The sequence below is a fragment of the Myotis nattereri genome, assembly GCF_964212035.1.
Source record: "Myotis nattereri genome assembly, chromosome: 16".
Taxonomy (NCBI): domain Eukaryota; kingdom Metazoa; phylum Chordata; class Mammalia; order Chiroptera; family Vespertilionidae; genus Myotis; species Myotis nattereri.
The window spans coordinates 17,046,738-17,060,521 of record NC_138091.1 but is presented as its reverse complement, the minus strand read 5'-3'; the positions used below and the strand labels follow the sequence as shown (position 1 = coordinate 17,060,521).

Sequence of the window (13,784 nt, the reverse complement as noted above, 5' to 3'; positions counted from 1 at the left end):
GGGGCCCTCGGAGCGGCGGGGGCGGGGGCGGGGCGCCGGGGCGGGGGCGGGGCCGGCTCTTAAAGGACCGGCGCGGCAGCCCCGGCACTTCCTGGGGGCGGAGAGCGCCGAAGCAGCTGCAGGCACCCGGTCCCGAGACTCCCGGCCGCTCCCCTCGAGCCCCGCACCGTCGCAGCTGGGAGTCAGCGTGCGTCCTCGCCCCCGCGACCCGCGGCCCCTCCGCTGTCAGCTCGGGGAGCCCCGCCTCCATCCCCGGGACCCGCTGGAGCCGGGCCCAGGCCAGGCCTCTGACTGGCCCCCAGGACCCGGGGGGTCTGCTCGCGGCGACGGCGATCCGCCCGAGGACTCGGAGGCTGGACCCGCAAACAGGCGGCCTGGCGCTCGACCGTCACCTGCCGGTTGGGTCCGGAAGCCCCGTCTACAGACCGCAGAACGGACCGCTGGCCGCCCAGAGGTGGACGCGTCTGGACGGAACTTGCCATCCTCTTGGACTTCGCTGCGCGCTCCGCATCAGTCCTCCAAGCCCCTGGGCGCTCTGTGCCCAGGAGCCATCCCCCACCGCACGGTAGCTGGGGGAGCCCCGGATCTTGCTGCCTTCGACTCCAACCAGTGCCTCCCCCTGAGTCTGAACCTTCCGACCCCATTCCGCGCACACCCAGGCAGTCCTGCCCTTTTCTCTTTGGGTGTCTCCAGCACTCCCCAAAATTTCCCCTCCTCCTGTGCCCTCTTCACCCCCCTCCTTTGGGGGCCCCGTGACCCTGAATGTGGGGGGCACGTTATATTCCACCACTTTGGAGACCCTGACTCGCTTCCCAGACTCCATGCTGGGGGCCATGTTTAGGGCTGACACCCCTATTCCCCCCAACCTCAACTCCAAGGGCGGTGGCCACTACTACTTCATCGACCGGGATGGCAAGGCCTTCCGGCACATTCTCAATTTCCTGCGGCTGGGCCGCCTGGACCTGCCCCTGGGATATGGGGAGACGGCGCTTCTCAGGGCAGAGGCCGACTTCTACCAGATCCAGCCCCTCCTAGATGCCCTGCGGGAACTGGAGGCCTCTCAGGGGACCCCTGCACCCACAGCTGCCCTGCTCCACGCAGATGTGGATGCCAGCCCCCGCGTGGTGCACTTCTCTGCGCGCCAGGGCCCCCACCACTATGAGCTGAGCTCTGCCCGGGTGGACACCTTCCGAGCCAACCTCTTCTGCACCGACCAAGAGTGTCTGGGTGCCTTGAGGGCCCGATTTGGTGTGGCCAATGAGGAGAGAGCAGAGGGGGGACCACACTTTCGTCTGGAGTGGGCCCCCCGCCCCACGGAACTTCCGGAAGTGGAGTACAGGAAACTGGGGCTGCAGCCACTGTGGACTGGGGGGCCGGGAGAGCGACGGGAAGTGGCCGGCTCACCGGGCTTCCTGGAGGAGGTGCTCCGGGTGGCTCTGGAGCACGGCTTCCGGCTGGACTCCGTGTTCCCTGACCCTGAAGACCTACTCAACTCCAGGTCTCTGCGCTTTGTTCGGCACTAAGAACTAAGCTGGGACTACTGCCCTTGGTTTGACTGTAGGGGGGTGGGGGAGGGAGAAGAAGGGGACAGCAAAGGGGATGAAGGCTCCCCTGAAGCCCCTTCCTAGCTCTGCTTTGGGGCTGTGAGTCGGAGGTCCCACTGCACCTGACCGGAGCCCAAATGTGGGCGGGACTCCCCAACCCAAGCCCACTGAGGGCTCACAAGCGGTACCCAGGGCTGGATGGGTGCTGATCCTGGGAGGGCCGGCAGGTTGCCCTGGCTCATTCTCACCTGAGCCTGGGGACCTCCAGTGTCTTGGTTGGAGCTCAATATTCAGGGGTCTGGAAAAGTGGGGACACGTCTCTGCCCCAGGCTAGGCCTAGCAGAGCAATGCAGGACACAGGCCTGGAAGGAGGAGGGACTTCGGGTTGCTCTGATGTGGTCTCCTGGACTGTGACTTCTCCTGAGCTGAGTGGCCTGGCCTGAAGGAACATAGGGAGGGAGATCTGCTGTGTCCCAAGTCACCTACTGAGGGGGGCAGAACAGCTACACCCCACCCTCGGCTGCAGAAGGGAGCTAGGAGAATCCCTATTCACTATGGGGTGGAGCATCCCTCTGACACCCACGTTTTTTAAAGGATCTGGTATTGATGGTGGAGCTGGCCATGGGGAGGAGGGCAGCATCTTTTTGGGCCTTGGCCTACCTCCCTTCATGTGTACGTGCGTGTTTGTGTGTGTCTGACTGATGTGTGAGTCCCTGACATCCGGGCTTCCATCTGTGTTGCGGGCAGTGGTGTCTGTGTGCTGGTCTTTCTGTGGTCTCCGCATGTCCAGGCCTGTTTGAGGTTGCTCAGAAGCTGAGCACCAGGTGTGTCTATGGGTGTGAGTAGACTGAAAATTAATAGTTTAACCACAAGGGGTGTGTATGTATATGCATACACGTGCATTCACGTCACCACGGATGCAGAAGGGGCCTGTTGGGGTTTAAGTCACTGGGATCTTCCTGGTGAGAGGGGTAAGAGAAGTCACTGGGCTTAGCGGGCCCTTGGAGACCTTTATGGAATTCTTGGTTGTTAAGGCAACCGTGGGCCTGTTGCTAGGAGATAGCTGGGGAAAGACTCAAGGCTGCTGGGAGCAGAGAGGAGCTTAAGAGTTTGGGAGCGTCGACGAGGATATGGGAAGGGGTGGGATTTTTGCATCTCTGAGGGGATGGGATATTCACGAACAGCCTCTCTGGAGAGTCGCTTATTATTTATCACAAGAAGAAAAATAAAGTTGCTTTTGGAACCACAAACTTGTCAAGTGCTGTCTCCCTCGCAACGGAAGTCCTGCTTTCTCTGCCCCTCTCCCATCAGCACATCAGTGTCGTCTTCTGGTCCCCAGTCCCTCGGGCCCCAGGTTCACCCAGGCCAGGGAAGGAGCAGTGGCACTGTTCTGGAATGCTCTAGAACCTCCAACTGTTCTGGAACTCTGCAACTTTCAGGCAAAGGGCCAGAGCCAGGATCACAGAGCCTTCGTACCCCAGGGGGTGCCGGCACCCTCACGGGGCCTCATGTGGACGCTGGCACTAAGTGTGGCTTTCCTGGAGGCTGCCCAGGCCTGTCTCTTCTGCCGCCTCCCAGCGCATGGCTTGTCGGGCCGCCTGGCTCGGCTCTGCAGCCAGATAGAGGCCCAGTGGAAGGACTGTGAGGCCTCCTGGAACTTCTCCACCTTTGCCTTAGGTAAGTCCAGCCCCCAGGGACGGGCTCAGCAGTAGTCACCCCGTGCCCCAAGCAGGGCAGCCTGTGGCTTCCCAGCTGTGCCCTCAGCTGAGTCCCTGGACTCACTGGCTCTCCCTGTGGGAGGGCTTCTTTGGACCGTGGCAACGTCAAGGAAGAATCTTCTTCTGGGCTGATGAGGAAATCATGGTCCTTGCCCATCCCCACAGATGAGGAGTCCATGAACAAGGTCACGGAGAAGACTCACAGGGTCCTGAGGGTCCTGGGTGAGGTCACCGGGGAAGGCCCAACCAGGGGCTCGGACGGACACGAGGAGGGGGCTGGGCGGCAGGGAAGGGTGGCGGGCAGGTGGAGACAGAAGGGAGTGATGGGGGACGTGCTGGGTGAGAGGGGGGAGGCCCACAGGACTGAGACCCCGGCAGAATGGCTGCTCTCTGCCTCCCCAGAGATCAGAAGGTCTTTCTCCTCGCTCCCTCTGTATTGGCAATGGCTTCAGAGGACCAAGTTTCCCGAGTACAACAGGGAAGGTACTGATGGGAGGGGGCACCCAGGAGGGCCTGGGGCCTGGGGCGAAGGGGTGTGCGGCCGGACGGCTCATCGGTGCCCACCCTCCTTGCCTTTCATTTCAGCTCTCTGCAGTCCCGCCTGCTGTGAGTAGGAACGGAGAGGCAGTGAGGACCGGGCCGGCTCCCAGGAGAGCCTGCAGTGGGCTGGGCGGGAGGAAGCGGGATAGTCCGAGGCTGGAGTCGGGCTTCCCCTCCCCAGCTCTGGCCCGCTGTCTCCTGCAGGGGGCAGCACCATCCTGTACAACTGCTCCACCTGCGAGGGCTTTGAGGTGCTCTGCTGGCCCCAAAGGCGCTGCTTCCCAGGTCCTCATGCCCCACCCTGCCTGCCTCACCTCACCCAGGCCTCGGAGCTCTCGGGCTCCCCCAGTGTCCGGGGGTGTGGTCTCCAGCATCCTTCACTGTTTCCTGGGTTCCCGCAGGAAGTCACGATCTTCGGGAAGCCAGGATTCTGCTCCTCTGTGTCTTTGGAACTGTCCTGCTCCTGGGCGTCCTGAGCCTTGTGGTGGAGTGAGTGGGGGGAGGGGGGGCAGGAAACAGCCTCCCTGCCTCCGACCGCCCAGTGCTTTCCACCACCCTCCCCTCCCACCCCCTCCCCTCCCACCCCCTCCCCTCCCACCCCCTCCCCTCCCATCCCCTTCCCTCCCACCCTTTTCCTTGCCAGTTCCCTTCCCCTCCCATCCCCTTCCCTCCCATCCCCTTCCCTCCCATCCCCTTCCCTCCCACCCTTTCCACCCCCCCCCCCCCCCGCCAGTTCCCTTCCCCTCCCATCCCCTTCCCTTCCCATCCCCTTCCCCTCCCATCCCCTTCCCTCCTTCCCTCTCATCCCTTTCCCTCCCATCCCCTTCCCTCCCATCCCCTCCCCTCCCACCCCCTCCCCTCCCATCCCCTTCCCTCCCATCCCCTTCCCTCCCACCCTTCCCCCCCCCCCCCGCCAGTTCCCTTCCCCTCCCATCCCCTTCCCTTCCCTCCCATCCCCTTCCCTCCCATTCCCCTTCCTTCCCATCCCCTTCCCCTCCCATCCCCTTCCCTCCCACCCTTTTCCCCGCCAGTTCCCTTCCCTCCCATCCCCTTCCCTTCCCTCCCATCCCCTTCCCTCCCACCCCCTCCCCTCCCATCCCTTTCCCTCCCATCCCCTTCCCTCCCATCCCCTTCCCTCCCACCCCCTCCCCTCCCATCCCCTTCCCTCCCATCCCCTTCCCTCTCATCCCCTTCCCTCCCACCCTTCCCCCCCCCTGCCAGTTCCCTTCCCCTCCCATCCCCTTCCCTTCCCTCCCATCCCCTTCCCTCCCAGTTCCCTTCCCCTCCCATCCCCTTCCCTCCCATCCCCTTCCCTCCCATCCCCTTCCCTCCCAGTTCCCTTCCCCTCCCATCCCCTTCCCTTTCCTCCCCTCCCCTCCCCTTTCTCTCCCTTCCCCTCCCCTCCCTCCCTTCTTCTCCCCTCCCCTCTTCTCCCTTCCCCTCCCCTCCTCTCTCCTCTCTTACCTCCTCTCCCCTCCCCTCCTCTCCCCTCCCCTCCTCTCCCCTCCCCTGCCCTCCCCTCCCCTCCCATCTCCTTCTCTCCCCTCCCCTCCCTCTCCCTTCCCTTCTCCTCTTCTCCCTTCCCTTCCCCCCCCCCCCATCCCCTGCCTTCCCTTCCCTTCCCAGACCTCCCACCTCCATCTTCCCTCAGGTTCCACTTCCTTGAAGCAAAAAGCGACTTACGAAGACGCTGACAGATCCTAGCCTCCAGTTGTAAAGGGAGTGTGCCCATACCCATACCTTCCACTTAGCTTGGGGGCGGGGAGGTGTGAGGCAGCCAGCCCCTTAGTTCCAGCCCCAAAGGTTCAGTCTTCCAGATTCTGAAACCCAGATGTCCCCATGATCCTACTGTCGGAGGCCTCCAGGGGCCCAGGCACCCACAGTTGGAAACTTCCTCCCCTGCAGCCCTCAACCAATCAGATAGGGCCGTCACCAATGCCAGGAAAATATCTACAGAAGGAAAGAATCCCCTCCACACGCACTCCCACGCCCACACCCCGGCCTGCCTGTTCCCGTAACGCGGGGGCTGTTTGCCCCAGAAGCGACTCCTGGCCCTCCTGTGACTGACTGGGAATCCGGGAATGAGTGTTCTGGAAAACGTCCTCCCTCTGGAGCAAGACCACATCAGTCAGTCTGCTGGCAGGCTCTCCCCCATTTAGCATTGTGAAGCCTGGGCCTCCCAGGGCGGCCTCCCTCCTGCCGGGCCCAACTAAACTGCTGTGAAATGGCCTCCGCCCCTGCCTGGTCTCTGTCTGCCACTGGGGTGAAGGGCAGGAAACTCAGGGGAGCACAGTGGTTCTCCACTGGGGCGGTTTTGCACCCCATGAGGCATTTGGCTACGTCTGGAGACATTTTTGATTGCTTTGATTGGGGGGGATATGCTACTGGCACCCAGTGGGTAGAGACCACCGATGCTGCTCAACATCCTAACATGCCCAGGAGAGTCCTCTACAACTAGGAATCATCCAGCCCAAATGTCCATAGCATGTGGTTGAGAAACCCTGGTGTTTGGTCCCTTGGCTGTCCGGAGTTTTGGTTTGGGAGATGGGAGGTGGGACATGAAACGAGAGGGCTAGCCCTAGCCGGTTTGGCTCTGTGGGTAGAGCGTCGGCTTGCGGACTGAAGGCTCCCAGGTTCGATTCCAGTCAAGGGCACATGCTGAGGTTGCGAGCTCTGTCCCCAGTAGGGGACATGCAAGAGGTAGCCAAGCAATGATTCTCTCTCATCATTGATGTTTCTATCTCTCCCTCTCTCTTCCTCTCTGAAATCAATAAAAATATTTGGGGGGGGGGGGGAGAGGCCTGTCACCAAGCACAGGGCCTAGGCCTGGAAGGGGTCCCAGCCCTCACCGACCTCAGTGGTTTTCAAATGGGATACTTGGAGGCTCCAGGGTCAAAGTTCTCAACCAGCTGCACATCAGAGTGAAGCTTTAGAGAAGCTTTAGAAATTACCCAGGCCTGGGCCTCATCTCCAGAGATTCTGAATTCAGTGGTCTCTTATGGGGCCTGGGTTCATCTACCTTACAGCCAGGGTTGGGAGCACTGTTTTGGGGGTACCCAAGAATGTCCTGGAATGGGGAGAAGAATGCCTACTCCTTCCAGGAGAGTACCACCCATGTTGTTTTACATGTTCTAGTCCCATCCCGTCATTTTACACACACAAAGAATGAGACCCAGAGATCTTACAGCCTGATTATACAACTTGCCCAAGATCAAGCACCAACTCATTCATCCATTCATTTGACAAATACTTAGTGAGTGCCCACCGGGTGCCAGGCAGCGTCACTTCCCCAGCTGGGATGGGAAGCCGCCCTCCTAGCTGCCCAGGGACCGCCGCTCTCCTCTGGTCTGCAGCAGCTGCCCCTTTCCCTCCTGTGCTGTGCCATTGTTCCCAGGCTCCACATTTCGGAGCTGTCCTTGTTTTCACACCCAGCATGCAGTGGGTCAACCACTTCTGCCCATTCACGAAGGACCTCTACGCCGCCTGTCCCCTCCCGCCCCATGGCACCCAGCCCATTCTAGACCCCTCTCACTGTGGATTTGTCTCCAAGTTATGCCATCTGACTTTCCCCACTCCCCTCAAGTACTTTGTACCCTCAGTACAAAGGCCACACTGGTCTTAAAACTCCACATGCTCACAACCTTCGGTCCAATATCAAATGATGGTTAAGAACTTGGGCTTTGTCTCGGAGGGAAGGCAGGGGAGGGTGGGTGGATGGGAAGTAATCAACCAAGAACCTTGTATGCATATACAAATGGCCATGGTTACAGACCACGGGGCGCTGAGGGCCTGGGGTGGGCGGTGGGAGTGGGCTGGAGGGGGTCAATGGGAGAAAAGGGGGACATATGTAATACTTTTGACAATAAAGAATTATTTAAAAAACAAATAAAAGAACGTGGGCTTTGGACTTGAGCTTCAGATCCTGACTTTGCCTCTTAGTGGACCTTGGGCAAGTTATTGAACTTCTCGGTTCCTGTTTCTTTATATTTTAAATGCAGATCATGTATTTCATTGATTCTATGGCCTTATTTTTCCTGTTTACATTTTAACATCTCTGAAGAATCCATCTTCAATTGAAGACATATAATGGTATATATATTACGACTGGTGATTTCTTAAATTCCATGGAATGCAGCAGTATTCACCTTATAGGATTACTGTGAGGTCCAAATAAGTTCATATAAAATACTTGGAACTGTACCCAACATTATTGCAAGGAGCCCTCATTAATCATTAGCCATTATGATATCTTAGTTAAAACCTTCCCTAACTCTTCCTTGCCTACAGACTATATAGACTTGGGCCTGGCTGACATGGCTCAGTGGTTGGGCATCGATCTATGAACCAGGAGGTTGCGGTTCAATTCCGGGTCAGGGCACATGCCCAGGTTGCGGACTCGGTTCCCAGTGTGGGGCGTGCGGGAGGCAGCCAATCAATGATTGTCTCTCATCACTGATGTTTCTATATCTCTATCCCTCTCCCTTCCTCTCTCTCTAAAAATCAATAAAAACATTTAAAAAGGAAAAAAAAGAAGATAGACTTGGCCCTTGACCCTGGCGTTCAAGGCTCTCCATCAGCAACCAGCTCCCCTGTCTCATTTAGTCCTCAGGGCAGACCTGTCCAAACATATCAAACTGGAATCTCCACTCGGATGCCTCACAGGCCTCTCATGCTCCACATGCCCAAACTCACCTCCCCCTGACCCCACCCACCCGCCTCTTGTGATCTCTCCCAGGCCTCATGGCAGTGCCAGCACACCACGGGCACCCTCTGCCACTCATGTCACTTGCCTACTTCGCACCAGTAGTGATTTGCCTTTGTAATGCTTCTTGGAACCTGACCCCAACATGTCCCTGGAGCCTTACCTCTCAGCTCTGTCCACCCCACAGCCACTCTGAGTCACGCATCCTTGGCCAAACCCTGTGTTCTCATGTTGCCTTACCTTTGCCTGGGCTTGTTCCTATCCCTGGGATACCCTTCTCCTTTGGCTCAGACATCGCTTTTCCTGGGAAACCTCCTCTGAGCCCCTGAGGCAGGGTGGATTGTCTCTCATGGGGCACCTGTTCCATCAGGTGGTAGTGCTTCTTTACACGTCCTAGCTCTACGCCACGCCTTACCCTATAAAGCCACTGCTTCAAGCTTTATGTTTTTGTCTCCCCAGTGCCTGGCACCTGGTAGATTCTAGGAAGCACCCTGACAACTCCAGCCCTTTCTCTGAACCCTTGTGGCATGCCCTCCCCATGGAAGCTCTTGCTGAGCACGTAGCACAGGAGGCTGGTAGAGTCTGTGTTTCTTTTCTGAGCACATAAGGCCAACTCACCCGGAGTGTGGCCTTCCAGGGCAGGCCTGGCTTTTCTGAGCCCCTCGCCATACATGGGAGGCTGCTACAGCAGTTTTAAATAATGGCCCCCATGTTCTCTCACTTGCCTCCCATACAGAGGTAGGACTTATGTATCCTACCCTTGAACCTGGGCTTCTTGACTGGCAAAAGTGATGCTGGGTCACTTTCTGGTCTCCAGCCTTAAGAAATTGGCACCTTCTGCCCTCTGCCTCTTGGGATTCTCACTCTGGAGCAGAGTCACGATGCTGTGAGGACTCCTGGCCTACATGCAGAGTCCACGTGGGGGAGTTCAGCCAAAATCCAGCATCAACTGCCAGACATAGTGATAATACAGCCCTCAGCTGTCAAGTCACCCCCAGACTTTCAGTTTTTCCAACTGAGACACAAGACAGAGTGGAGCAGAGATATAAACCATCCCTAGAGTGTTCTGCAGGAATCCCAGATGCTCAAAATCCAGGAGCATAATGAGTTTTTTTTTTTTTTTTTTTTGGCCGCTAGGTATTATTACTCAACAATAGATAACTAGAACAGTGGGGCAGAAAAAGGGGCTTAGAACTTGGTGCTGAAGGCCCTCGATATGTAGAGCCTCTCCACAGAGGGCCTGCGTGTCCTTACGATGGGGGGGCTGGCTTCCCCCAGAGTGAGTGACTCAAGAGAGAAAGGCAAGAGCCACACTGTCTTTTATGACCTCAGAAGTCACACACCATCCTTTTCAGAACAGCCCACTGATTACACAGATTAGCACCATTCATTGTGGGCAGGCATTACACAACGTGAGAATACCAGGAGGGGAGGGTCATTGGCAGCCATCTTGGAGGCTGGCTACCACACATGTAGGCACAGTTAATTCTCCAATAACCTCAAAAGGTGAGATACTCCTAATAGGTTTATCTTGAAGATGACGAAACGGAGGCACAGAAATATGAAGTAACTTGCTCAGATTCACAGGATGTGAGTGGTAAAGCTGGGATTCAAACTCAGGCAGTCGGGCTCCAGAGGTGAGGCCCAACCTACTGTGCTTTAAATGCCCTCAGCTCGCCCTAGCCAGTTTGGCTCAATGGATAGAGCGTTGGCCTGCGGACTGGAGGGTCCCAGGTTCGATTCCAGTCAAGGGCACCTGCCTGGGTTGCAGGCTCGATTCCCAGTAGGGGGCGTGCAGGGGGCAGCCAATCAATGATTCTCTCTCATCATTGATGTTTCAATATCTCTCTCTCTTCCTTCCTCGCTGAGATCAATAAAAATATATTAAATAAATAAATAAATGCCCTCAGCTGCACTGTAAGCCTGAAAGAATATGGTATGTATAAGCAAACCACTGAGAAAGCAAACCAGCAGATACATACAAGGTGGTGGGCTGGTAACTCTGGAAACTAGTGAGACAAATGCAAATTGGGAAAGGATGAGGCCTCAAGGTCCTGGGAGATGGAGATGGGGTGATGGAACAGGAGGGTCTTACCTAAGGATCTTGGAAGAGCCAACCACGTGGGGACATGGAATACCAAATGGGGAGGGAGGCAGGGATGGTTTCACCAGGAAAATAATTATGGGTTATGTTTGGAAACTCCCCTCCCCGTCACTCCCAGCAAAGGATCTCTTAATGTCAAAAACCTTAGCTTCACCCTAGCCAGACGACTATCTCATCCATTTGTTCACAAAGGTTACTGAGTCCTTATCATCTGAGCCAGGCAGTAGATTGGGCATGGGGAACACAGCAATACCCAGGCAAGATGAAGTCCTTTTCTACCTGGAGCTTCGAGTCTAGCAGGGGAGACAGACAAGTTACTGGCAAATTCTACCAGAGCCATGAGTGCAAACACAGGGACGTTAGGGTGCAGAGAAAGAGACCTGAGCAGTTAGGGATCGATTTCTTGCACTTTAGCAGCGTCAAGCTGGGATAAGGGTGGGGACACTCTTCCAAGCAGAGGGAACAGCCATGCAAAGGCTCAGAAGAGAGCGAGATGCAGAACATGAAGGTGCTTTCCCTTGCTGAGAAGGAGACTGGGTGAGGTAGAAGGGAAAGAGCCCAGAGATCTCAGGGGTCAGAGCAGAAAAGATGCCACGGGGGCACTAATGTGGTTCCCGAAAGGAGCAGAGAGGTTTCAAAGGAGGGATGGGTTCCACCTCCAAGCTAAACCCAAGGCGGGAGCGGGGAAGGCGCCCTCTCTGCTGATCCTCCTGGATCTCTGCCCAGTGAGGACAGACTTGGCCCCAGCGGTGTGAATGTGCTCATTCTTCTCGAATGCAGAGCCTATAGGGCATGGCAGAGGCTGGGGTGGTGCCTGATTTGGGCCTCCAGGTGTAAGTATTCGTCTTAGCATGAAGGAGATGCTCCCTGAGGGTGGTGAGGAGGGTCAGACTGTGCTCCCCAACACCCCACCCTCCTTTACTGGCAAAGGTGGGGATGAGAGGCACTTAACTCCCAAAGTAAGAAATCAACAGGGAGAAGGGGGGGATAAAGAGGCCTCTGATTACCTGTTTGTTTTTTTCCAAGCCAAAGACAAAGGCGGGGCTGAGCCTCTACTTCTGACGTCCTGCTGGAACATGGAGGACCTAGGCCAGCTGACAGTGCCCCATCATCAGCCTCTTCTCCATCACGTAGGCAGGGCCTAGCCAGGGCCCATCTCTCTCCCCTGAACCAATGGTAAGAGTCGCTTTCCTGAGCTTCCTGCTTCTCCTCTCTCACCTTTTCCCAGTCTCTTTCTATAGCAAGCTGGTTCTGTCATTCCCCATTAAAAACCCTTCAGTGATTCCCTGTAGGGCTCTAGGGTCAAGCCTTGGGCTGACGGGGTGGCAGGGCCACAAAGAAGTCCCAGCCTGGAGGGCAGAGCTCTCCCAGCATAATTAAGCCTGACCTTGTAGCCCTCCCTAATTCCTTCCTAAGTAGCTAATGGGCTGTGGGAGGTGCAGAAAGTGTTGCCTAAGCAAGCACATTTGTATAAAAGTTAATCTACTCTTATTTTAATCAGACTATAAAATAAAGGCTTGCAGGCTGGGTGTTTTGTGTCCTCATCCAGGCACAGGGGATCCACTGAGCCCCAGCCGTATTCTCCTGTCTGTCTTTTCTCCAATCCTTCACTGCCCCTCCTCAGGTTCACCCTTGGCCAGGCTGACGCAGCACAGTTCCCAGAGTCACTGGGTAAGGTCCAAGCTCCTGACCATGCTCTGCAAGGCTCTGTAGAATGAATCCCACCAAGGCAGGTATTCTGTCTACTGTTCACCTGAGTGTCCAGAATCTGGCACAATGAAAGCTTGCTGGAAGGATAAATTGATGCCTATTCTGCTACTGCCAACCTTTCTGGATGCATCTGCCCATATGTTCTACATTCCCCATGTGCTCTACACTCATGTGTTCAACTCCCAGAGGACCTCTAGTACACTCAGACCTGTGAGGACACCAGACATTCAGAGAAAAATCAGGTTTCACATGCTCTTCCTTGAAGGAACTTATGGAGCCATTGTGTTTCCACCAAAAGAGTATGTAACACTAAGATGAATCTCAAAAATGTGTTGAATGAAAGAAGCTAAATGCAAATAATAAACACTGTGTAACTCCATTGATAAGAAAGTCAAGAGCAGGCAAAGGTGACCTATGGGTTTTAGAAATCATGCCAAAACCGGTTTGGCTCAGTGGATAGAGCGTCGGCCTGCAGACTGAAGGGTCCTGGGTTCGATTCCGGTCAAGGGCATGTACCTGGGTTGCGGGCACATCCCCAGTAAGAGGTGTGCAGGAGGCGGCTGATCGATGTTTCTCTCTCATCGATGCTTCTAACTCTCTATCTCTCTCCCTTCCTCTCTGTAAAAAAAAAAAAAAAAAAAAGAAATCAGAACAGTAGTTGCCTCTGGGGAATGGGATTGATTGCAAATGGGCACAAGGTAACTTTCTGGGATTGTAGGATTGTTCCAGGTCTTTAGCTGCATTAAGGGATGTGTGCATTTCTTGAAGTGCTTTGATTTTATACAGTTAAATTTGTACATGTTACTGAATGTAAGTTATACCTTATTAAAGTACTGTCAGCATAGGAAGTAATGTTCATATGACATAACAATGACCAAAAAAATAAAAAAGACACACCCCCTCAGTGTATGAATTAAACAGCACATTAGCCATAACCAAAGAAAGAATTGGTGAACTAGAAGAAAGAGCTGAAGAGATGACATGGGTTGCATCATGGAGACAAAAAGAATGAAAGACATGGAAAAGAAGTTAAAAGACATGGAGGACAGAATGAAAAGGTCTAGCATACTTCTACTCAGAGTCCCCAAATGAGAGAATACAAAGAATGGAGAAAAAGAATAGTTGGAGAGATACTGGCTGAGAATTTTCCAAAACTGATGAAAGATGCAAATTCATAGGTACAGGAAATACAACATATTGAGAAGAACAAATAGAAAAGAATCCATAACTAGATACTTTGTAATAGAACTACAAAACACCAATAATGTCCTAAAATCAGGGAGAAAAGACATCACCTACAAAGGGATGACAATTAGACGAAGCAGACTTCTTCAAAATATGCATTGCACCTATTATATACCTACACTGGCTCAAGTACTAGGAACACATGATGAACAAGACAGACTCAGTCCCTGCACTGTGGAGCCTACAAGTGTTTCAAGAACAACAGATGTGGCCGAAACCGG

The 13,784-nt window shown here is 55.1% G+C and overlaps 2 protein-coding genes across 2 annotated transcripts; both read left to right on the top strand.

The window, feature by feature from the left end:
* The first annotated feature begins 759 nt into the window (after positions 1–759).
* Positions 760–2,785, top strand: KCTD11 (potassium channel tetramerization domain containing 11). The gene has a single exon (XM_081109688.1). It carries the CDS (start codon positions 822–824, stop codon positions 1,521–1,523), a length of 702 nt encoding a protein of 233 aa, XP_080965814.1. The 5' UTR covers positions 760–821; the 3' UTR covers positions 1,524–2,785.
* Positions 2,786–3,052: 267 nt separating this feature from the next.
* On the top strand, positions 3,053–4,295 carry TMEM95 (transmembrane protein 95; the record flags this gene model as incomplete). The annotated part of the gene is made up of 6 exons (XM_081108917.1): positions 3,053–3,221; positions 3,428–3,484; positions 3,665–3,745; positions 3,848–3,872; positions 3,984–4,087; positions 4,204–4,295. 6 exons carry the CDS (start codon positions 3,053–3,055, stop codon positions 4,293–4,295), a joined length of 528 nt encoding a protein of 175 aa, XP_080965043.1.
* Between the last annotated feature and the right edge of the window lie 9,489 nt (positions 4,296–13,784).